Source organism: Callithrix jacchus, chromosome 9, assembly GCF_049354715.1.
Source record: "Callithrix jacchus isolate 240 chromosome 9, calJac240_pri, whole genome shotgun sequence".
Taxonomy (NCBI): domain Eukaryota; kingdom Metazoa; phylum Chordata; class Mammalia; order Primates; family Cebidae; genus Callithrix; species Callithrix jacchus.
The window spans coordinates 13,577,883-13,603,035 of NC_133510.1; the positions used below are offsets into that span (position 1 = coordinate 13,577,883).

Genomic DNA, 25,153 nt, shown 5'->3' on the forward strand with positions numbered 1-25,153 from the left:
CCACCAGGTCATGGAAGAAGAAACTTTTCTTAGAATCTTTATCTTCTTGACAAGCTTGTAAATTACAACATATATGCACCATGAACACCTGAGCTCAAAGCAGTTGAGCAATCTTAAGTGGGGGTGACCAGAAGTGGTGCCTTCTGACCCCAAGCATCACACTACCCGTACCTGAAGGAGCGAGTTGCAGCCCTGCTGCATCGCCACGCGCGGAAGAGCAAGCAGAAGGAAAACTACATTTCCCAGCGACCACTGCGCGGCGAGGAACGCCGCGAGGAGGGGCGAGATATGGGGGGGGTTGGCCTCTGTGTGAAGGCCCTTCCCATTGGTGCATAGTCTAAAGGGTCGTGTAAGCTGCTGCGCGATTGGACAGATTCAGGGACGTTCAGTGGCGCCGCGACGCTCCTTGGTTTGACTTTTATTTTTCAGTTGAGTTCCCTGACTCGGAGACTTGAGTGTGTCGTGAGTATAGACTTTCGGCTTTGGGGTGAAGGGGTTAGGGAAGAGGGCTTGGGAAGAAAATCTGGTGAGGGAGAAATAACTGCGGAAGCAATACGGAGGAGACGGACGTGGGCCTGGAATCTGGGGTCTGTGGAGGGGCTGCGGACCGGGAGAGGAAAGTTCGAATCTGCAAAGGGAGAGACCTCGCCTGTGCTGGAGGGTTGGGACCTGGAGCAGTGAGAGAGTCGAGAATGGAATGAATTGGAAAAAGGAGTACAAGATTCGGACGTCCTGAAGGTGGGTTCCTGTATACGTTCACCCCACGCTGGTCTAAACTTCAATTTCCTAATTTGTAAAATAAGGGATAATAAAAATACTTAACAGTTGTGGGAATAAATCAAATAAATCCACAGGTTGTTACATGGCGAAAAGAAAAAAATTCAAAGTGCTACACAAATGTTAATTTGACAAGCTGTAAGAGTGTACCTAAGCAAGGATATCAGAGATAGGTGCATAGAAGCTAGCTGAAACCCGTTAATTTACCTATAAACAAGGGTATTGTTTTGAGAGAGGAAATGAAGCGTAACACGGTTTCTATCTGCAGGGAACGCACGCCATCCTGGGAGAAACGATAGCAATAAAGAACTCTAATATGTTTAATTGTAGAGAATTTCAAAGGCAGTTCTTTTGCAGGTAGATCATTTTTGCTAAATCGTTTTGAGTGGAGAGACTCAGGAAAGAGATAAAAGAGGTGGTATTTAAGATGAGTTTTCGTGTACAGACTAAATTTTGTTAGCGGAAATTATGAGGGTTGTTGAGGGAGCTTTGTTCCAGCTAGAGGGAAGCTCATAAACAAAGGTATAGAGGCGGGGAAGTTATCTGGAAACGGAAAGATAGGTTTGACCCTTATGTAGAAAGGGTCACGAATTTTAGGCTAACAAGTTTGATTTAATGCTTTAGGCTATGAGATGCTACTGATGAGTTTTATTAAAGAAAATGGTCTAGGAGAGGCAAGGAGTAGGTTGAACCATTAGTTAAGCTGTTGTAGTGGTGTGGGTAGGAAGTATTGAGATTCTGAATTAACATGGTCTTTGTGCAGATAAAATAGGTAAGATATTCATATGGTCAGACAGGAGGTTCAGGAGAATGAGTAATCAAATGACGAATTTAAGTTGCCAACTCCAGGTTGCTTGGAAACGCTGAATTAGTAACTAAAATAGAAAAGTAGAAGGGGCACATTTGGATGAAAAAGATGATGTGTTAGGTTTAGGAAATGTTAGCTTTGAGGTGCTAAAAAAATCTGAATGATTTCCTTTTTAGGTTAAATATTTCAAGTGCTAGTGATACTATAGGTGAAAATGTCCAGTATGTTTTTATTAATTCAAATTAAGAGCTTGAAAAAGATGTCATTTATTTATTCAACATGTAATTGTTGCTTGCTCTAGTGCTTTAGATGATAGAATTAATAGGCTGGCAAGGTGGCTCATGCCTGTAATCCCAGCACTTTGGGAGGCTGAGGTTGGCAGATTATGAGGTCAGGAGTTCGAGATCAGTTTGGCCAACATGGTGAAACCCCGTCTCTACTAAAAAAAAAATACAAAAATTATCGGGGCATAGTAGCATGTGCTTGTAGTCCCAGCTACTTGGGAGACAGAGGCAGAAATTGCTTGAACCCTGGAGGGGGAGGTTGCAGTGAGCCCAGGTCATGCCACTGCACTCCAGCCTGGACGACAGAGTGAGACTCCGTCTCAAAAGAAAAAAAAAGTGATAGAGTTAGTCAGAAAAACAGGAGAAATAATGATGTTCCCAAATAAATGCTTAGAGGAAATGGTAAGTTGAAGACAGAACCTTTTGAACCAAGAGAGTAAAATTGTCAATAATAATAATAGTCTGCCTTTATTGAGTGCTTATTTATGTGTCAAACACTGTCACTTGGCTCTGTATTCATTATGTCATTTAATACTTACACCAACTTATGGCACAGAAGTAACTGAAATTTAGAGAGTATAACTTGCCTGAGGTACACCACTAATAAGAGGCGGGGCTTTGACTCAATCCCTAGTCTGATTTCGGAGTCCAACTACAAATCCTAGTCTGACTCAATCCCTAGTCTGATTTCCACTGTCTCAACTACAAAGCAATATTTATTATTATTATTATTTTCAGAAAAGTCTCACTCTGTTGCCCAGGCTGGAGACCAGTGGGGCAGTCTCAGCCCAGTGCAGCCTCTGCCTCCCAAGCTCAAGCAATCCTCCTGCCTCAGACTCCTGAATAGCTGGGGCTACAGGCACATGCCACAACACCTAGCTAATTCTGTAATTTTTGTAGAGACAGGGTTTCACCATGTTGCCCAGGCTGCTCTTGAACTCCTGACCCCTAGTGATCCACTCACGTTGGCCTCCCAAAGTGCTGAGATTACAGGCATAAGCCACTGTACCCAGCTTATTTTAATTTTTTTTTGAGACAGGGACTTGCTCTATCGTCCAGGCTAGACTGCAGTGGCACAATCACTGCTCACTGCAGCCTTGAACCCCACAAGCTGAAGTGATCCTCACACCAAGCAGCTGGGGCTACAGACGTGCCACAGTGCCCTGCTAATTTTTTAATTTTTTGTAGAGATGGGTTCTTGCCATGTTGCCCAGGCTTAACTCCTGGGCTAAAGCAGTCTGCTGGCCTTGGCCTCCCAAAGTGCTGGGATTACAAACGTGAGCCACCATGCCCAGCCAAAGCAGTATATTTTTAAAGGGTAGTTGGCGCTACCAGGCACAGTGACTCGCGCCTGTAATCCCAACACTTTGGGAGGCAGAGGCATGTTAGACCATCTGATGTCAGGAGTTCCAGACCTGCCTGGCCAACAGACTGAAACCCTGTCTTTACTAAAAATACAAAAAATTAGCCAGCTGTGGTGGCAGGCGCCTGTAATCCCAGCTGAGTCAGGAGAATCACTTGAACCTGGGAGGTGGAGGTGGCAGTGAGCCAAGATCATGCCACCGAACTCTGGTCTGGGTGACACAGTAAGACTCCATCTCAATAAATAAATAAATTAATTAATTAATTAAGGGTAGTTGGCACTATTAGAAAAGAGCAATGAATTTATTAATTTGGATGTCTGCTGACCAGTAAGAGTTCGGTTAGATGTCATAGTAGAAGCCCGAGGCCTGGCTCAGTGGCTTCTGCCTGTAATCTCAGCACTTTGGAAGGCCGAGGCAGGAGGATTGTTTGAGTCCAGGAGTTGAAGGCCAGCCTAGGCAACATAGCAAGGCCCCGTCTTGCAGCTAGAGAGGTGAGTGTAGACAGCGTTATTTGTGGACGTGTGCAATAGTGAGGACAGTCACTGTGAAGTAGAAGAGGGCTGCAGGTTGTTAGAAGACTCTTTTAAAGTTTCAAATTACTCTTTTTTTTTTTTGAGACAGAGTCTCGCTGTCGCCCAGGCCGGAGTGCAGTGGTGCGATCTTGGCTCACTGCAACCTCCGCTTCCTGGGTTCTTGCAGTTCTCCTGCCTCTGCCTCCTGAGTAGCTGGGACTACAGGTGCACACCACCACGCCTGGCTAATTTTTTTGTATTTTAGTAGAGTCAGGGTTTCACTGTGTTGCCCAGGCTGGTCTCGAACTCCTCAACTCAGGCAATCTGCCCACCTCGGCCTCCCAAAGTGCTGAGATTACAGGCGTGAGCCACCGCATCTGGCCTCAAATTACTTTTAAATGGTTTTGGAACAGTGAAATTTAGCTTTAAGTTGTCATCCATATCCATACAATGGATACAATTCAGCCCAAAAAGAGATAAGTACTGATACATGGTGCAACATAGTTGAACCTTGAAAACATTATGCTGAGTGAAAGAAGCCAGTCACAAAAGACCATATACTAAATGATTCCATTTATAGGCAAGTCCAGAATAGGGACATCTGTAGAGACAGTAGATCAGTGGTTGCTTAGGGCTGGGAGACTGGGGTGATAGCTGAAGGACACAGGGTTTTTTCTTGAAGTGTTGAAACTTCTGAAATGGACTCTGGTGATAGGTGCACGTATCTGTGAATATACTAAAAATCATTGAATTGTATACTTTGAATGAATTTAATGGTATATACAAATTAAATTTCCATAAAGCTATTTTAAAAAAATGTTACCCATAATCTTACCATGCCACTCCAATAATTTTTCTTTTCTAGGGTATTTTGACAAGAGGCAAATTGGCCCAATCTGGAGAAGTATTTTAGAAGGAGGTGGGTTTGGAGGAGGAGAGCAATCATTTTAAAGGAGAGATTTAAAAGAATAAAGATGGCATATTTGAAGGGTTGGCTGTAGAAGAAAGCAAGTGGGATGAGAGAACCAGAAACAGATTTTTTAGCTAGATTGAGTAGACTGGCCAGCAGAAGAAAAGGATGTTTAATAGTCTTTCAGATTCATATTGAAAATTAGTGTGTGTGTGTGTGTCCAGTAAATATTTATTAAGTACTTATTATGAGCCAGGCACTATTTAAGTTACTAGGATACAGCAGTAAACATAATAGATAAAAACCCCTGCCCTTAGTGAGTTTGCATATTACAGTGTGGAGAGACAGACATTCAATATTAGATAGATGGTTCTAAGTGTTTGGCTTTTTTTCTTCTCTCTGTCACCCAAGCTGGACTGCAATGGCATGCTCATGGCTCACTGCAGCCTTGGCCTCCCAGTGCAGGCGATCCTCCTACCACAGCCTCCAGTTTAACTGGGACTACAGGCACATCCCACCACATCTGGCTAATTTTCTGTAGAGACAGGGTTTTGCCATGTTGCCCGTACTGTTCTCAAACTCCTGGACTCAAGCAGTCTATCTGCCTTGGCCTCCCAAAGTTCTGAGATTACGGGAGTGAGCCACCACCCAGCCAAGGTTATACGTGTTATGGAGAAAAGTAAAGCAGAGAAGATGGATGAGGGTGGTGGAGTGGTCAGGAAAGACTTCATCAAGGAAGTGGCATTTTAGCTCTGAAGGAGGAGAAGGGAGTAAGCCACATAGATAAATGAGGAAAGAACATCATAGCAAAGAGAACTACATGGGTAAAGGGACTCTGAAGTAGAAGTGTGCCTGTGTTTGAAGAACAGCAGAGAGGCCAGTGTTTGTGCAGCAGTGAATGAGAAGAGTAGCAGGTGAGGTTGCAGAAGTAATGGGGTTGGCCAGATCATATAGGACCTTGTAGCCAATTTTAAAGACCTTGACTTTCTGAGTAAGATGAAAGTCATTGGAGGCTTTTGGGCAGGGGAGTTTTGTGTTTTGATATATATATTAATGTGTTGAGAGTATACTGTAAGGGATGAGGTTGAAAGTGGAACGGGGGCAAAGTGTGGTGACTCATGCCTGTAATCCCAGCACTTTGGGAGACTGAGGTGGGTGAATTACCTGAGGTCAGGAGTTCAAGACCAGCCTAATCAACATGGTGAAACCCCATCTCTACTAAAAATACAAAAGTTACTGGGGCTTGGTGGCCTGTGCCTGTAATCCCAGCTATTCCAGAGGGAGGCTGAAGCAGGAGAATCACTTGAACCCTAGGGGAGTGAAGGTGGCAGTGAGCCAAGATTGCACCATTGGACTCCAACGTGGGTGACAGAGCAAGACCCTGTATATTTAAAAAAAAAAAAAAAAAGCAAAAAACGGCTGAACCAGGGCAATGAGGGCATAGGTGATAAGTAGTTGTCAGATTCTAGATGTTTTGATGTGCTGGCTGGTAGGATTTGCTAATGTGTGTGTGTGGCGTGTAAGACAAAGAGAGGAGTAAACTTTCTCCAACCACATTTGTTTGTTTGTCATAAACAACTGGCAGCATAGAATTAGCATTTACTGGAATGTAGAATTCTAAGAGAAGAGCAAGTTTTGGTGGTGGGAGGTAGGTATCAGGAGCTCAGTTTTACACTTGGCAAGCTTGGGAAACCTGCTAGACATCCACGTGGAGAGATGGAGGAGGTAGTTAGGTGTGTGAGTCTAGAGCAGAGGGCAGAGTAAGGACTAAGGCATCAGTTTGAAAACCATTAATGTGTATATGCTATTTAAAGCTGTGAGACTTCAGGAGATCACCAACGCAATGAGTAATGACCAGTAAGGAAAGGGGACAACCAGGAATAGGTCCCCTGGAAGCCAAACAGAGAAAACTTTAAAGGAATCAGGGAGAGAGGCACTGTGGGGTTCTGAGCAGGAAAATGGTATATGGAAGTAACAGTGGTGATGATCTCTTGCTACTTTTTCACAAAATTCTTTCCCAAAGGATTGAAGATTTTAAGCAGATTATACCAGGTAGAAGAACATAGCAGAACATCATCTGACTTGCTCAGAGTCAGAAGGGATTGACAGAGCATGCTTGATAAGAAAGCTTTCACCGAAGCAATAAAAAATCAGCCTCTCTTCCTCCTCCCGCCCCCGTCAATCATGTAACATGGTATGATATTCCCTTTCCAGCCGTGAGGTTTATATTCCTGATAATTTATTTATAAATTCATTTATTTATTTATTTTACTTCAGGTGCATACTATATCTGGCATTTCTCCCCACGTTATCCCTCCCCATGAAAATTTCTATAATAAGGTTGTTTCAAGTACGGGAGCTCAAGATCTTGCATTATGAATTGAGATGGAGATTGTGAAGAGACGTTTAAATTTTATAAGTAATTTTTTTTCTTTTGCTCAAGATGCTATAGAAAGCATATGAAATAAAGATAGCATCAATGTCTTTGTATTCGTTTTAAATTCGATATAGTGGGTACTCTCTCTACCTTAATTTCCATTTACTACTTCCTTCTTTGGAGAGGGGAGTGGAGCAGGGGAAGTCAATATGTTGCTGAGGCTGGCCTCGAACCCCTGGGCTCAAATGATCTTCCCTCAGCCTCCTGAGTAGCAGGGACTATAGGTGTGGACCACTGCACCTGACTGTATGTACTGTTTCTTGCTTATTAGAGACTTCTCTGCATCTCCTTCTCCTACCCTATAACTTCAAGGAAAAGATTGTAGATTTGTTTTTCATTGTTGCAGATAACAGGGAGACCTTTTTTCCTTTGTTTGCTTATCCATTTAAATATTTAATACCATTCTGGTTTTTATTTGAAAATAATTATGAGGAGTACCTTTTGAAAATTCAAAAGGCATGAATTTCAGGATTTGGAGACACTTTAAAGAAAACTACATTTTAAAACATTAAGTTCTTTCCAAGAGGAAAATATGATGATGTTGAAGAGGGAACTAGTCTATACGTCCTGTACTGTTTTTATTTTTCTGTTCTTAGCCCCTCATTATGAATTTTTTGTGTATTTGATAGGTATGAAAAAGACAGCATGAACTTTACCCCAACACACACCCCTGTCTGCAGAAAGTAAGACATTTGCTTCTTATTTTCAACTTGTTAAAATAAGAAATCAAGACTTGTATGGTCTTAGTCTTAGCATAGGAACTGGAAAGGTATTGGAAATGTACTTCCTAAAGTTTTTTCTTTTTCTTTTTCTTTTCTTTTGAGACAGAGTCTCACTCTGTTGCCCAGGTTGGAGTGCAGTGGTGCAATCATAGCTGATTGCAGCCTTGACCTCCTGGCTCAAGCAATCCTCCCACCTCAGCTTCCTAAAGTGTTGGGATTACAGGCATAATCCACGGCTCCCAGCCTGAGACAACCCCTTTTAGAAAATATGAAATGTTGGCTGGGTGTAGTGGCTCACACCTATAATCCCTGTACTTTGGGAGGCCAAGATGGGTGGATCACTTGAGGTCAAGAGTTTAAGGCCGGGCCCGGTGGCTCAAGCCTGTAATCCCAGCACTTTGGGAGGCCGAGGCAGGTGGATCACAAGGTCAAGAGATTGAGACCATACTGGTCAACATGGTGAAACCCTGTCTCTACTAAAAATACAAAAAATTAGCTGGGCACGGTGGCGCATGCCTGTAATCCCAGCTACTCAGGAGGCCAAGGCAGGAGAATTGCCTGGACCCAGGAGGCAGAGATCGCGCCATTGCACTCCAGCCTGGGTAATAAGAGCGAAACTCCATCTCAAAAAAAAAAAGAGTTCAAGACCAGCCTGGCCAACATGGTGAAACCCTACATCTACTAAAAATATAAAAATTGGCCAGGCATGGTGGCAAGAACCTGTAATCCAAGCTACCTGGGAGGCTGAGGCAGGAGAATCACTTAAACCCAGGAGGTGAAAGTTGCAGTGAGCAACTTTCGTACCACTGCACTCAGCCTGGGTGACAGAGCAAGACTTCATCTCAAAAAAAAGAAAAGAAAAGAAAGAAAATATGAACTGTTAAGTAGGCCGAGCACTGTGGCCCACGCCTGTAATCCCAGTACTTTGAGAGGCTGAGGCGGGCAGATCACAGGGTCAGGTGTTTGAGATTAGCCAACATGGTGAAACCCCGTCTCTACCAAAAAAATACAAAAATTAACCAGGCATGGTGGCGTGCGCCTGTAATCCCAGCCATTCGGAAGGCTGAGGCAGGAGAATTGCTTAAACTCGGGAGGCAGAGGTTGCAGAGCTGAGATTACACCATTGCCACTCCAGCCTGGGCAACAGAGCAAGACTCCATCTCAAAAAAAAAAAGTTAAGTAAAATAGTATTTCTCTCACAAGTTTCTAATGATTGGGAAAATGTCTAAGGTTTTCTTCATGCAAGTTGACAAATTTTAATATTTTCATGCTTATTTATTAGAAGCAAGCACATATATTAACTACAACTCAGAGCTTCTGGTATAGTTTCTTCACTTTGCTGTCTGTTTTGTTGTGTTGTAAATTGTAGACAACCAAGCTGGATTTATTTTCACATAAGGGTATTCTTCTGTACTATTTGTTTTCTCACTTCCATTGTTTTAGCTCAAGTCTTGTTTGCTAGAAGCAAACAAACAAAAATTTCATGTCCACCCTTTTTTTTTTGAGACATAGTTTTGCTCTTGTTGCCCAGGCTGGAGTGCAGTGGCATGCTCTCAGCTCACTGCAACCTCCAATTCCCAGGTTCAGGCGATTCTCCTGCCTCAGCCTCCTGCGTAGCTGTGAATACAGGCGTGTGCTATCATGCCCGGCTAATTTTTGTATTTTTAGTAGAGAAGGGGTTTCACCATGTTAGTCAGGCTGGTCTTAAACTCCTGACCTCATGATCTGCCCATTTTGGCCTCCCAAAATGCTGGCATTACAAGCGTGAGCCACCATGCATGGCCTTTTTTTTTTTTTTTTTGAGGTGGAGTTTCACTCTTGTTATCCAGGCTGGAGTGTAATGGCGCAATCTTGGCTCACTGCAACCTCCATCTCCCAGGTTCACATGATTCTCCTGCCTCAGCCTCCTGAGTAGCTGGGATTACAGGCATGCACCACTAAGCCCTGCTAATTTGTATTTTTAGTAGAGATGGGGTTTCACCATGCTGGCCAGGCTAGTTTTGAGCTCCTGACCTCAGGTGATCCACCTGCCTCAGCCTCCCAAAGTGCTAGGATTATAGGCATGAGCCACCATGTCCGGCCATATCCAGCCTTTGATCAGAGTCTTTTGCCACTAATAACATCTAGTTCTAGTCTGTGCAATTCAAATGTCTCAGATGTTAGAGATTAGCATCTGATGTGATTGTTTCCATTGCAGTATGTTTGTTTCTTTCTTTTTTTTCTTTTTGAGACAGGGTCTCCCTATTTTGCCCAGGGTGGAGGGCAGTAGTGCAGTCTCAGCTCACTGCAATCTCCACCTCCCATGTTCAAGCGATTCTCCTGCCTCAGCCTCCCAAGTAGCTGGAATTACAGGCATGTGCCACCACACCCAGCTAATTTTTGTATTTTTAGTAGAGACTGGGTTTCACTGTGTTGGCCAGGCTGGTCTTGAACTCCTGACCTCAAGCAATCTGCCTGCCTTGCCTTCCCAAAGTGGTGGGATTACAGGCATGAGCCACTGTGCCCGGCCTGCAATGTGTCTTATAGTACTGCATTTTCTAATTGTTACTACATGGTCTCACTTAGTTTATATTCTTTTTTTTTTTTTTTTTTTTTGAGACAGAGTCTTATTCTGTTGCCAGGCTGAAGTGCTGTGGCCTGATCTTGGCTCACTGCAACCTCTGCTCCGGGTTCAAGCGATTTTCCTGCCTCAGCCTCCAACAGGGATTATAGGCACACGCTACCATGCTCGGCTAGTTTTTGTATTTTTAGTAGAGACAGGGTTTTACCGCGTTGACCAGGCTGGTCTCGAACTCTTGACGTCATGATCCATCCACCTCGGCCTCCCATAGTGTGGGGATTATAGGCGTGAGCCACCACACCCAGGCTATATTCTATTTTTTTAAATTATTTCTTTAGTCTCTAATGTATTTTACTTTTACTTTTTTAGAGACAGGGTCTTGCTATGTTGCCCAGGGTGGACTGGAACTCCTGGGCTCAAGCAGTTCTCCCACCTTAGCCCTCTGAGTAGTTGGGACTGCTCAGCTACTCAGCTGTGCCACCATTCCTGGTTCTAACATGTATTTTGAATTTAGCTTTAAACCAGTAGTACTTGGAAGATAATTAATAAAATTATTTACTATCCTGTAATATCAAAGTTTCAATTTTTTTTTTTTTTTTTTAATAGAGGCAGGGTTTCACTGTATTTCTCAGGCTGGTCTTGAACTTCTGGGCTCAAGTGATTCTCCCATCTTGGCCTCCTAATGTGCTGAGATTACAGGCATGAGCCACTATGCCTGGCCAAGCTTTCAAATTTATGAGCACCTTAATTATAAGCACTTTAGGAACATAGAACCCCCTTTTATTTAGAAAGTTATAACTCATAAACTTTCACGGAGTATGATAAATATTTCCTTTCTAATTTCACATAGGCGAACAGTTGTCTCCAAACGTGGTGTTGCCATCAGTGATTCCACCAAGAGGAGGGGAATGGCAGATTCACTGGAGTCAACCCCCTTGCCTTCCCTAGAAGATCGCCTGGCCAAACTCTGTCCTTCTAAGGAGCTCCTGGAATATTATCAAAAGAAGATGGCTGAGTGTGAGGCAGAAAATGAGGACTTATTGAAGAAACTGGAACTCTACAAAGAAACTTGTGAAGTACAGGTAAAGAGACAACGCACACGTTTTTAGATCTCTGATGAAGTCTTCATTAATTAGAGATGCTATATAAGTACCAGCTTGTATCATAAGCAGATGTTCTATAAAAATATTCCTATTTTATTCCCCAGCCCACCTTCCTGCCCTTCAGGCCCTCCTTGGATCGTAACCCCCAAAACTACTTTTCTTCTAAAATCTTAAATTCTGATATCTCCACATTTCTTATACTTGTAGTTCTTTCATCTTATAACCTGACTAGTCCTTAACTTCTTTGTTACCTTCGTAACTTCCTAACTTTTCGGTTTTCTAAGTGCTACCTACAGCTCTGACATCGTGGCCTTCAAACCTAAACCCCACATTGCTTTACTTTGGTAGTAACTGCACTGCCTGTAAATGACCCCTTGCTCAATTATTCTTTTGCTCCACCTGTATAGCAAAAACCTAGCTGTGGGATCATCCAGTTTTCTGCCACCTGTTCTCCTACAGCAGGATTTCTTGACCTCAGCATTACTGACATTTTGGCCTGGATGATTCTTTGTTGTGAGGGGTTGTCCTGTGCATCACAGGATGTTTAACAGCTTCCCTGGCCTCTACCCACTAGACGCCAGTAGCACAACACCCCCAGCTGCGACCATCAAGAATGTCTCCAGGCTGGGCATGGTGGCTCACGCCTTTAATCCCTGCACTGTGGGAGGCCAAGGCAGGTGGATCACAAGGTCAAGAGATCGAGACCATCTTGGCCAACATGGTGAAACCCCGTCTCTACTGAAACTACAAAAATTAGCCGGGTGTGGTGGCACGCACCTGTAGTCCCAGCTACTCAGGAGGCTGAGGCGGAATGATCACTTGAACCCAGGAGGCAGAGGTTGCAGTGAGCCGAGACTGCACCACTGTGCTCCAGCCTGGCGACAGAGCAAGACTCTGTCTCAAAAAAAAAAAAAAAAAAAGTCTCCAGACATTGCCAGATATTTCTGGAATGGGTGTATGTATGTGCAAAGTCACTCCTGATTGAGAACCCTATTGTAGAAAGGTCACAAAACAATCAGTATGTAAACAAATTCAGCTGTACCCTCAACCACTATATAACAGTTTTCTTACCTCTCCATATTGGGTTTCCTCTCCTTCCTCATCTGTGTCATATGCTCACCTCCAGCCTGCAACTCCTTCTTACTGCTCCTCTCTCAGCATCCTTCCTGCTCATCTGCACACAGTAAGTCCCTCCATATCCATCTTCTTCTTTCCTTTCTTTTTTCTTTGGTTGGTTTTTGTTTGTTTGGTTTTTTTGCTTTTTGAGACAGGGTCTTGCCCTGTCACCCAGGCTGGAGGGCAGTGGCACAATCATGGCTCACTGCAGCCTTTCACTTCTAGGCGCAAGTGATCCTCCCACACTCATCCTCCTGAGCAGCTGGGACTACAGACACACACCACCATGCCCCGCTAATTTTTAAAAAATTTGTTGTAGAGGCTGGGCATAGTGGCTCATGCCTGTAATCCCAGCACTTTGGGAGGCTGAGGTGGGCGCATCATGAGGTCAGGAGATTAGACTATCCTGGCTAACATGATGAAACACCGTCTCTACTAAAAATAGAAAAAAATTAGCCAGGCATGGTGGTGGGTGTCTGTAGTCCCAGCTACTCAGGAGGCTGAGGCCGGAGAATTGCTTGAACCTGGGAGGCAGAGGTTGCAGTGAGCTGAGATCACGCCACTGCACTCCAGCCTGGGTGACAGATTGAAACCCTGAATCAAAAAAAAGAAATGTGTTGTAGAGATGTGATCTCGCTGTGTTGCCCAGGCTGGTCTTGAACCTGTGGGCTCAAGCAATCCTCCCACCTCAGCCTAACAAGGTGCTGGGATTACAGGTGTTAGCCACGGCGCCTAGCCTTTCTGACCATCTTCTTATTGCTTCAGGAACAAGGCATCTTTGCCTATTTGAGCTGGATTGATCCCATGCCTACTGTAGCCCTCATCCCTTTTTCCTCCTGAGAAACCCTGCTCCATCATTTTTCTCCACTTTCTGTTGTATTTTTAACTTCTTGCTTGACGTTAGCTTTTTCTTCTCAGTATATAAACATACTCAAATTTTTTCCAACTTAAAAGAAAAATTAAAAACTCTTCCTTCATTGTGCTTCTCTCTCTAGCTACTCTTTTTATATAAACGGCTCATTCTTTTCCCAGTCGCACTTCCAGAATCATGTAACTTTCCCATTCACTGAAAGGGAAATTTCTCGACTGCAGTTTCATCTCTGTCCTCGCCACACCACTAAAACTGTGCCTTCTGTGGTCTCCTAGTACCTCTTTACCAAACTCATCTCTTCTTTTTTTGCCCTTTGCAGGGTTTGTCACTTTTGACCTCTCCTTTTCTAAAATTTTCTTCCTTTCTTGATTTCTGTGTCATTTTTCTTTCACGATTTCTGTCTAACCTCTGATCACCTCATCTTCGTGTCCATGAACAACTCTCCTTCCTTACTCTTAAATGTCAGAGTTCCTCCAGATTCGACTGTAAATGATCTTGTATATTACACTACTACATATGTGATGATGACTGTTAAATCGCTAACCCTGACTCACTTTTCTCTGGAGCTTCCTTTCTCTACCCCAGCTTCCGCACCCACACATGTACTGCCACCATTTCACCTCCCTTCATTCCTCATTCCTTGACTTTTTCTTTATTCTTTGTCTTGGTAAGTGGCATCATTGCCTCCGGTTCTGCCAAGCCCCTTACACTGAAATCATTTGGCAAGTCCTATTGATTCTGCTTCCTAAATATTACTTAATCCATTCCCACACCTACATCACTCTTGCTGTGATGCTCATGCAGACTCTAGAATTGCATTTAAACTGAGACAGTATCTTCCTTGCCAGTACCTGCTCTGGCCTCTTACATCCCCAGTTGGCCTCACACTTTTCACTCTAGCAGCACTGAAATATTTGTAGTTGTCCAAATTTATTAGGCTTTTTTTTTTGGACATTTACTTGTCATTTTTATCATGTTATATATGTATACAATGAACTACATTGTAGTTCATTCCATTTGGGCTCTTGAATAGCCTCAGGATGGGGGCTGGTTGCCAGATAACAGTGATGTAGCATCTCTAATATATTTACTGGGACTCGGGGTGAGCCACCATGCCTAGCCTAATTTTTTTTATAGATTCTACAAAAAAAGTGTTTCCAACCTTGTAAGTTCCACTGTGGTCCTGTATGCTGTACCTTTCTCCAAATCGCTTGTTAATATTTACTTGTCATTTTTATCACCTTATGTATGTATCTGTGGACTTCTGGATTTTTTGTTTTTTGAGTCAAGGTCTTGCTCTGTTGCCCAGCCAGGAGTACAGTGGTGTGGTCATAGCTCACTGCAGCCTCAAAGTCCTGGACTCAAGCAATCCTCCTGCCTCAGCCTCCCAAGTAGCTGGGACTACAAGCATGTACTACCATGCCAGCTATTTATTTATTTATTTATTTACTTACTTACTTATTTATTTAGAGACAGAGTCTAGCTCTGTCACCAGGCTAGAGTTCAGTGGTGTAATCTCAGCTCATTGCAACCTCCATCTCCCAGATTCAAGCAGTTCTCTTGCCTTAGCCTCCTGAGTAGCTGGGATTACAGGCACGTGCTGCCACGCCCAGCTAATTTTTGTAGTTTTAGTAGAGACGGGGTTTCACCTTAGTGGCCAGGATGGCCTTAGTTTGTGACCTCGTGATCTGCCCACCTCAGCCTCCCAAAGTGCTGGGATCACAGGCATGAGCCACCACACCTGGCTTGCTTATTTATTTATTTATTTTGAAGCAAAGTGTTGCTCTTGTCACCTAAGCTGGAGTGCAGTGGTGTGATCTCAGCTCACTGCAACCTCTGCCTGGCCAGTTCAGGCAATTCTGCCTCAGCCTCCTGAGTAGCTGGGATTATAGGTACCCGCCACCATGCTGAGCTAATTTTTTTATTTTTAGTAGAGACTGGATTTCACCATGTTGGCCAGGCTGGTCTCCAACTCCTGACCTCAGATGGCCCACCCACCTTGGCCTCCCAAGGTGCTGGGATTACAGGTGTGAGCCACTGCGCCTGGCCCAGATTTTTAATTTTTTTGCAGAGACAGAATCTCACTCTATAGTCTAGGATAGTTATGAACCCTTGGGCTCAAGCCATCCTCCTACCTTAACCTCCCAAAGTGTCGGGATTACAGGAGTGAGTCACTGTGCCCAACCTTCTTTATAAAATCATTTTTAATGACCTTAATCAATTTTAAGTGTTCAGTTCAGTAATGTTAAGTGTGTGTGTGTGTGTGTGTGTGTGTGTGTGTGTGTGTGTGTATACATACACATACACATTTTTTTTTTTTGAGACAGAGTCTTGCTCTTTCACCCAGGCTAGATTGTGCAGTGGTACAATCTCAGCTCACTGCAACCGCGGCCTCCTGGGTTTTAGTGATTCCTATGCCTCAGCCTCCCAAGTAGTTGGGATTATAGGGTGTGCCACCACGCCCAGCTGATTTTTTTTTTTTTCAGTAGAGATGGGGTTTCATCATATTGACCAGGCTGGTCTTGAACTCCTGGCCTCAAGTGATCTGCCATGCCTGGTGTGTTAAGTATATTCACATTGTTGTGCAACTGATCTTCAGAACCCTTTTCATCTTAAAAAACCAAAACTTCATCCCATTAAACAGATCCTCATTTCTCCCCACTTCTTCTGTAACCACTATTTTACTTGCTATTTCTATGGATTGGAAGTAGAGCAGTATTTGCCAGGCACGGTGGCTCACACCTGTAATCCTAACACTTTGGGAGGCTGAGGTTGAGGGGGATCACCTGAGGCCAGTGGCCTCACCCTGGCCAGCATGGTGAAACCCTGTCTCTATTAAAAATACAAAAATTAGCTCAGCATGGTGGCACATACCTGTAGTGCTATTCAGGAGGCTAAGGCAGGAGAATCGCCCAGGAGGTGGAGGTTACAGTGAGCTGAGATTACACCACTGCATTCCAGCAACAGATCAAGACTCTGTCTCAGAAAAAAGAAATAGAGCAGGATTTATCTAGAATAGAGTGAAATCATACTGTAGTTTTTCTTTTTGTGACTGACTGACTTCACTTAGCATAACAGCCTCAGGTTTTGTCCATGTCATAGCATGTGACGAGATTTTCGTCCTTTCTAACAACATCAGGCTCTGTCATGGTTCTTATTTCCTGCTCTCTTCTTAGAGAACCCACCGTCTGCTTATCCCTCCCCCAGTCCTCTGTTCCTCTGTCAGGTGTCAGCTCTTTGGTGGGAGTACTTTGACTTCCCAAACAGATTTTAGAATTTTATTCCGGCCACACACTCCCCACACCGTTCCACCATGCGTGCTTCCATTAGGTAGTTATCTTATTTTAATCATTTGCCTCTCCCCGTGAATTTCCTTAGCTCTGTAGACAGGAATCATATCTTTTCATCTTTGTTTTCCTACATGTAATAATAATGCTTATGCTATAGGAGGCATTACCAAAAAAGTGTGGATAGGCCAGGTGTGGCTCACAGCTGTAATCATGGCACTTTGGGAGGCCAAGGTGGGCGGATTGCCTGAGCTCAGGAGTTCAAGCCAGCCTGACCAATATGGAAAAACCTTATCTCTACTAAAAATAAAAAATTAGCTGGACGTGGCTGTTCGCACCTATAATCCCAGCTACTTGGGAGGCTGAGGCAGAAGAATCACTTCGACCTGGGAAGCAGAGGTTGCAGTGAGCTGAGATCATCCTACCACACTCCAGCCTGGGCGACAGAACAAGACTCTGTCTCAAAATTGAAAGAGAAAGTATAGATAGAATAGGTGAATCATATGGCATTTTGGATTCTATAGTCCATAAAAGGAAGATGTGAGAGCTTTGATGTTAAGTGCAAACTTCACACTCATCCTGTAGCTTTTAAACACCAGTCAGGGTCATGCATGGTGGCTCATGCTTGTAATCCCAGCACTTTGGGAGGCCAAGGCGGGAGGATCACTTGAAGGCAGGAGCTTGAGACCAGCCTTGGCTAACATGGCGAAACCCCGTCTCTACTAATAATACAAAAATTAGCTGGGCATGGTGGCATGCACCTGTAATTCCAGCTACTTGGGAGGCTGAGGCATGAGAATCACCTGGGAGGTGGAGATTGCAGTGAGCTGAGATCGTGCCATTGCACTCCAGCCTGGGCAACAGAGTGAGACTTGGTATATATGTATGTATGTATATATGAATAAATAAACAAATAAGACTTGGTCTCAATAAATAAATAAACTCCAGTCTATATATACATGCCTATTGCTGTCATTTGAATTCTGTATTGGTGAAATTATTTACTTTAGAATATTTCTACATTAATAGACTGCTCCCTGTCCCATAAGAGATACTCCATTGAAATCCAGTATCTTTCAAGTATCTTACTGTGTTTTTTTGCAGCATAAACTTGAATGTGATTTACAGCAGAGAGAGGAAGAGATTGCTGAATTGCAGAAAGCTCTAAGTGATATGCAGGTCTGTCTCTTCCAAGAACGGGAACATGTTTTACGCCTCTACTCAGAAAATGACCGACTGAGAATCAGGTACCGAGTAGGAGAGGGGAAAGGTTGGAGTTATAACTTTAAATTACTTTATTTATTTATTTTTGAGACAGCCTCACTCTGTTGCCCAGGCTAGAGTGCAGTGGCGCAATTTTGGCTCACTGCAGTGTCTGCTTCCTGGTTCACGCGATTTTCATGCCTCATGAAAGCATTTTCATGCCCACAAGTGTGCACTGCAATGCCTAGCTAATTTTTGTATTTTTAATAGAGACAGCGTTTTGCCCTGTCAGCCAGGCTGGTCTCCAACTCCTGGCCTCAAGTGATCCACCCACCTCAGCCTCCCAAAGTGCTGGGATTACAAGTGTGAGCCACCATGCCCAGCCCTTTAAATTACTTTTAAAAAGATAAATTTTTCCACATTAATTCTCTTAGGTTGTATTCCATAGGAAACAGACTCTAACATGGAGATTTGCCTTCAGGGCAGTTATGGGAGAAGCTCTCTGATAATAGCTATGAGCAGATTTGGGCAGAGATAGAATAGGAACAGATACAGTGGTAACAGAGGCCTTAGCCAACCCCATAGGGAGCACTAAGGATGGGGGGCCTTTTGGTGGCAAAGGACTCAAATTTGTGTCCCCACATTGACCAGTCATAGGATGCAAGCTGTCCCCAGGGAGGGTGTGTAGACTTGGGAGAGGAAGCCCCCTTGAGCCAAGTGAAATTTTTAGAGAAGAACTGAGCTCCTGGGAGATGAATGTCTTGGTCCTGAGGGGGAATCTGAGCAGTACACTACATGTTCCACTGCAGTACACTTCTGTGTGTGTGTGCTGGGAGTGGAGGGCAGGGGGTAAAGTATACATAACATAAAGTTTACCATTTTGGCCATCTGAAGTGTACAGTTCGGTGGCATTAAGTATGTTCATACTGTTGCACAACTGTCACCCCCGTTCATTTCTAGAACATGTTCATATTCCTAAGCTGAAATTGTGTACCCATTCAGCAGTAGCTCCCGCATCCCCGTTACCCCAGTCCCTGGGACACACGTCATTCTACTTTTCATCTCTATGAATTTGACTATTCTAGGTACCTCACGTAAGTGGAGTCATACAGTATTTGTTACATCGGGCTTATTTCACTTAGCATAATATCTTCAGAGTTCATCCATGTTGTAGCATCTGTCAGAATTTTCCTCGTTTTTAAGACTGAACAATGTTCCATTATATGTGTGTACCACATTTTGTTTATCCATTCACCCACCGGTGTATCTCAGCTCACTGCAACCTCTGTCTCCCAAACTCAAGCGATCTGCCCACCTTAGACTCCTGAGTAGCTGGGACTACAGGTGTGCCAACATGCCTGGCTAATTTTTTCTGTAATTTTTATAGAAACGGGGTTTTGCCATGTTACCCAGGCTAGTCTCCAGCTCCCAAGCCCAAGTGATCTGCCTGCCTCAGCCTCCCAAAGTGCTGGGATTACAGATGTGTGCTACTGTGCCTGGTCGAAGCCTTGCTTTTAATTCTTTTGTCTATCTACCCAGAAGTAGATCATATGGTAATTCTGTTTTTATTTTTTTGAGTAGCTGCCATACTATTTTCTATAGTGGCTATACTATTTTATATTCCCACCAGCAGTGCACAGGAGTTTCGGTTACTCCACATCCTTGCCAGTATCTGTTATTTTGGTTTTTTTTAAGCTTTTTTTTTTTTGAGACAGGGTCTTGCTCTGTCACCCAGACTGGAGTGCAGTGGCATGATCTTGGCTCACTGCAGCCTTTACCTCCCAGACTCAGGTGATCCTCACACTTCAGCCTCCAAGTAGGTGGGACTACATGCATGTACCACCACGCCCAGCTAATTTTATATATATATATATCATTACATATATATATATATATATATATCATTACATATATATATATATATATATCATTACATATATATATATATATATATATTTTTTTTTTTTTTTTTTTTTTTTTTTTTTAATAGAGATGAGGTTTTACCATGTTTTCCAGACTGGTCTCAAATTCCTGAGCTGAAGCAATCTTCCTGCCTCAGCCTCTGAAAGTGCTAGGATTATAGGCCTGAGCCACTGTGCCTGGCCAACACTGGTTATTTTCTGGGGTTTTTTTTCTTTTGGAGACTGGGTCTTGCTCAGTCACCCAGGCTGGAGTACAGCGGCAGGACCACAGCTCACTGCAGCCTTGACCTCCCAGACTCAGATGATCCTCCCACCTAAGCCTCTCAATTAGTTTGGGGCCACGAGTGTGCACCACTATGCTTGGCTAATTTTTGAAGAGATGAGGTTTCACCATGTTGCCCAGGCTAGTCTCAAACTCCTGAGCTGAAGTGATTTGCCCAGCTTGGCCTTCCAAAGTGTTAGGATTACAGGTGTGAGCCACTGTGCCCAGCCTTATTTTCTGTTTATTTGATAGTAACCATCTTAATGGGTGTGAGGGAGTCTCACTGTGGTTTTGATTTGCATTTAAAAATGTTGAGCATCTTTCATGTGCCATTTGTATATCTTCTTTGGGGAAATGTTTATTCAAATCTTTTGCCCATTTTAATAATTGGGTTGATTTTGTTGTTGAGTTGTAGAAGTGCTTTTTTGTTGTTGTTGAGACAGGGTCTCGCTCTGTCACCCAGGCTAGAGTGCAGTGGCATGATCACGGCTCACTGCACCCTCTGTCTGCTGGGCTCAAGCTGTCCTCCCATGTTAGCCTCCCGAGTAGCTGGGACTACAGGCATGTGCCACCAGGCGTGGCTAATTTTTGTGTTTTTGATAGAGTCAGAGTTTTGCTATGCTGCCCATGCTGGGCTCAAACTCCTGAGCTCAAGTGACCCACCCACCTATTAGAGGTGTGAGCCACCGTGCCTGGCCATAGAAGTTCTTTATATATTCTGGATATTAAACCTTTATTAGATATACTGATATATGCAAATATTTTCTCCCATTCCATAGATTGCCTTTTTATTTTCTCCTTTCTTTTGTATTTTAGAGACAGGGTATCACTGTCGGCCAGGATGATCCTCCTGCCTAAGCCTCTGGAATAGCTAGAACTACAGGCATGTGCCACTATGCCTGGCTAATTTATTTTCTTTTTTGTAGCAATGGGGTTGGGGGGGCAGGGTCTCACTATATTGCTCAGGCTGGTCTTAAACTTCTGGCCTCAAGTGATCCTCCTGCTTCAGCCTCCCAAAGTGCTAGGATTACAGGAATCAGCCACTGTGCCCAGCCAGGAGTTTTTAATTTTTATGAAGTTCAATTTATGTATCTTTTTCTTTTTTTGCCTCTGCTTTTGGTATCACGTCTAAGAAAATTGCCAAATTCATTGTCAGGAAGCTTTTCTTCTATGTTTTCTTTGAAAAGCTTTTGTTTTTTGTTTTCTTTTTTGAGTTGGAGTTTTGCTCTTGTTGCTCAGGCTGGAGTGCAATGGCGATTCTCCTGCCTCAGCCTCCTGAGTAGCTGTGATTACAGGCATGTGCCACCATGCCTGGCTAATTTTGTATTTTTAGTAGAGAGGATTTCTCCATGTTGGTCAGGGTGGTCTTGAACTCCCGACCTCAGGTGATCTGCTCGCCTCAGCCTCCCAAAGTGCTGGGATTATAGATGTGAGCACTAGAAAAGAGCACTTCCTGCCTCTTATAAAGTTTTAATTATTTTAGCTCTTATGTTTAAGTCTTTGATCCATTTGAGGTTTTTTTTTCTTTGAGATGGAATCTTGCCCTGTCACCAGGCTGGAGTGCAGTGGCACGATCTCGGCTTACTGCAACCTCTGTCTCTCGGGTTCAAGCGATTCTCCTACCTCAGCCTCCTGAGTAGCTGGGACTATGGGCACCCGCCACCATGCCCGGCTAATTTTCATACTTTTAGTAGAGACGGGGTTTCACCATGTTGACCAGGGTGGTCTCAATTTCTTAACCTCATGATCCACCCACCTCGGCCTCCCAAAGTGCTGGGATTACAGGCATGAGCCACCACACCCGGCCTTGAGTTAATTTTTGTATATAGCGTTAGGTAAAGTTCCAACTTCATTCTTTTGCATGTGGATGTCCAGTTTTCTCAACACCATTTGTTGAAAAGACTTAGCCACATGGTTTATTTTTATTTTTATTTTGAGACAGGGTCTCCCAGGCTGGAATGTTGTGGCACGATCTTGGTTCACTGCAACCTCTGCCTCCCAGGCTCAAGTGATCCTCCTGCGTCATCTTTCCAAGTAGTTGGGACTACAGACACAAGCCAACACACCTGACTAATTTTTGTATTTTTGTAGAGACAGGATTTTTCCATGTTGCCCAGGCTGGTCTCAAACTCCTGAGCTCAAGCGATTAGTTCTCCTCACCTCCCAAAGTGCTGGGATTTCAAGTGTGAGCCACCGGGCCCAGCCTCGCCACATGGTTTTTGATGTCCCATGGTCAGGTGCTCCATTTCTAGCAGGATCTAGTAGCATGGCAGAAGCTGGTTTTTAAATGTTTTGTCATTCTCAGCTGTAGACAGCATAGTCTTGCTGCAGATTCTCAGAGGGTCTTTTACGATTCTTGTAATGGTGCTTGCTGTAAACTCCACTTGGTACCTTGTGCCACCACAGATACCATAGGATCTACCAAGTCATATGTCCCAAGCAATAGAGCCTCCTTTCAACTCGGGGCCACACTGAAAGCTTACCTTCCATGTCAGTTGATATATGGGATACTGATCCCAAAATACAGACGGTGTTGTCTACAGAACCTGAAGACGCCTTTCAGGCATTATGCTTCCTTCTTGGTGGTAGCAGGTACCAGAGGAAATAATCTGATCTTTACTTCGGGGGGAGTATCCTGATATACCTAGATCACACCCTTAAAAACTTTACGTATGTGCTTTGTAAGGTTCATCTCCAACTCTTTGGAGCACACATGTCTCACCAAGGGTTCCAGTGCACTTGCTGTTTCTTGTTCATGTGATTTAATGCGATGTCATCAGTAGTGAGCTCCTGGCGATTTGTGAAGTAGCCAGATCCAGATTCCTTTTTTTTTTTTTTTTTTTTGAGACAGAGTTTCTGTTGCCCAGGCTGAAGTGCCATGGCAAAATCTCGGCTCACTGCAACCTCACCTCCCAGGTTCAGGCAGTTCTGCTTCAGCCTCCTGAGTAGCTGGAACTACAGGCATGTGCCACTACACCTAGCTAATTTTTGTATTTTTTAGTAGAGACGGAGTTTCACCATATTGGACGGGCTGGTCTTGAACTCCTGACCTTGTGATCCTCCTGCCTCCGCCTTGCAAAGTGCTGGGATTACAGGTGGGAGCCACCTTGCCCGGCCCAGATTCTTTTATACTGTACTGACAGAGAAAAAAAGCATTAACATGGCCCTGGGGGAAGACTCTAAAAGTGCACCATTGTAGACATCACATGATATAAACTGCCTGTGGTCTTTTGAGGGGTAGAAAAGAATGCATTTACCTAACTAGTGACCACATACCATATGCCTGAGACCAAGTAATTGTGTTCCAGCAAAGGTGCTACACCTGGCACAATGACTGAAATTGGGACCTACTTGCTAGTAGTCTGCTGTTATCCTCCAGAATCCATCTGGTTTTGTATAGGTTGTACTGAGGAATGAAATAAGGCTTTGATAAGGACCTCCACCCCTGCATTCTTTAGGTCTTTATTGATCATCTTGACTGGGTAGGGAGGGGCAGTTTCAGCGGCTTTTACTTAGCTTACCCCGGAAACCAAGAAGCTAGTTTGGAGGTACTGCCACCTACCTAGTATGACCATTTTAATCATTTGGGAACTGAAGACATGACCATTGATTTGGTAGATCCAGTAGACCTGCTGTGAGCTAGACGTGCACCAAAATTCCATTTATTCTTTGGTGCCCACATGCCCCAGTGCCATGATGATGCTTCAGGTTTTGTGGTATCAGCGTCAGCTTAGACCCTGCATCCAGCAATCCTTCAAATACCCAGGTCTTTCCTCTTCCCCAGTATATAGTTACTTGAATAAATGGCTATAGGCCCTTTGAAGGATGGGAGGAATCAACCATGAACATCTACCCTGTAGTGTCTCAGGGTCTTACCTCCTGGAATTTCTACCCTATTCTTTAGGTAATAGTCCTGGGGACTTATAAAACTGACTTGGGCCTGGAAAATGAGTCAGAGATTGTGATTTTGCATGGGATGCAGCCCTCAGCCTCTTTTCCATCTTTGACTTACCTTTTATTGTTTAGGCTATACTCTGTTGACTACCCATCTACCTTGCTGTGAGAAATGTCATGTTCTATAAACCATCTCTGTATCACTGGCTCTGAAATCCCTTTTTATGTTTTTTATTTTTTATTTTTTTTGAGACAGAGTCACACTGTCACCCAGGCTAGAGTGCAGCGGCACTGTCTCGGCTCACTGCAGCCTCCACATCCCAGGTTTAAGCAATTCTGCCTCAGCCTCCTGAGCAGCTGGAATTACAGGCACATGCCACCACACCTAGCCAATGTTTGTATTTTTAGTAGAGAACTCCTGACTTCAGCCTCTCAAAGTGCTGGGATTGCAGGCGTGAGCCACCACACCCAGCCTGAAATCCCTTTTCAGCGTTTGCCTCCTTGGTCCAGTCCAGACCTGAGCTATCTTAGGTTGGGTTCTCTGGGAAACAGACTGTGCCTTGGAGATTTGCTTGCAGGAATTTTATTGGGAAGTAAGGCAACTTAAACTGGGATTCAGTTGCAGCAGGCCTCAGCCAACACCACAGGGGTCTCTGAAGCTGGGATGGCTCTTGAAAGATATCCTGAACTGAGGCAAGGGGATTGGATTTTTGTGTCCCCCTCATTGACCAGGCACTGGATATGAGCTGTCCCCAAGGAATGAGAGGCATAAACCAGCGTGAGGCAGTTCCCTTGGCTGGAGATTCAACTACAAGCTGTCAGTAGACAGCATTCCTGGCAGGTGGCAGAATGAGCCCATAAGCCAAGAAAAAGAAGATCTGAGCAGTGCTCCTCAGCAGCCACTACAGTTCCCTTTTAGAATCAGCACAAAATGTCCTGGCCCCTTCTCTCTGAATGGAAATACCTGATGTTTTACAAAGTAGCGCTAAAGTCTAGGTACATCCTATTCAGTTTTAATTTGAGGTTACTATTTTAATTTGAGGTTTAACTTTAATTTGAGGTTACTATTGTTTAAAAAAATAGAAGGGAGATCCTTTAAACAGAAAAGGTTACTTACTTGG

The 25,153-nt window shown here is 43.9% G+C and overlaps 1 protein-coding gene across 5 annotated transcripts in view; it reads left to right on the forward strand.

Moving 5' to 3' along the window:
* The first annotated feature begins 387 nt into the window (after nucleotides 1–387).
* CCDC77 (coiled-coil domain containing 77) overlaps nucleotides 388–25,153 on the forward strand; it is a 39,524-nt gene continuing 14,758 nt past the window's right edge. The window contains exons 1-6 of one of the 5 annotated variants that reach the window (XM_078338338.1): nucleotides 388–738; nucleotides 4,611–4,664; nucleotides 6,679–6,849; nucleotides 7,722–7,775; nucleotides 11,225–11,456; nucleotides 17,856–17,998. In XM_078338338.1, the coding sequence (XP_078194464.1) occupies nucleotides 7,738–7,775; nucleotides 11,225–11,456; nucleotides 17,856–17,998 (413 nt within the window). In that variant the 5' untranslated portion in view covers nucleotides 388–738; nucleotides 4,611–4,664; nucleotides 6,679–6,849; nucleotides 7,722–7,737. The remainder of the gene's footprint in view (nucleotides 739–4,610; nucleotides 4,665–6,678; nucleotides 6,850–7,721; nucleotides 7,776–11,224; nucleotides 11,457–17,855; nucleotides 17,999–25,153) is intronic. The other 4 variants (XM_078338339.1, XM_078338337.1, XM_078338340.1 and 1 more) reach the window with 4 other exon arrangements.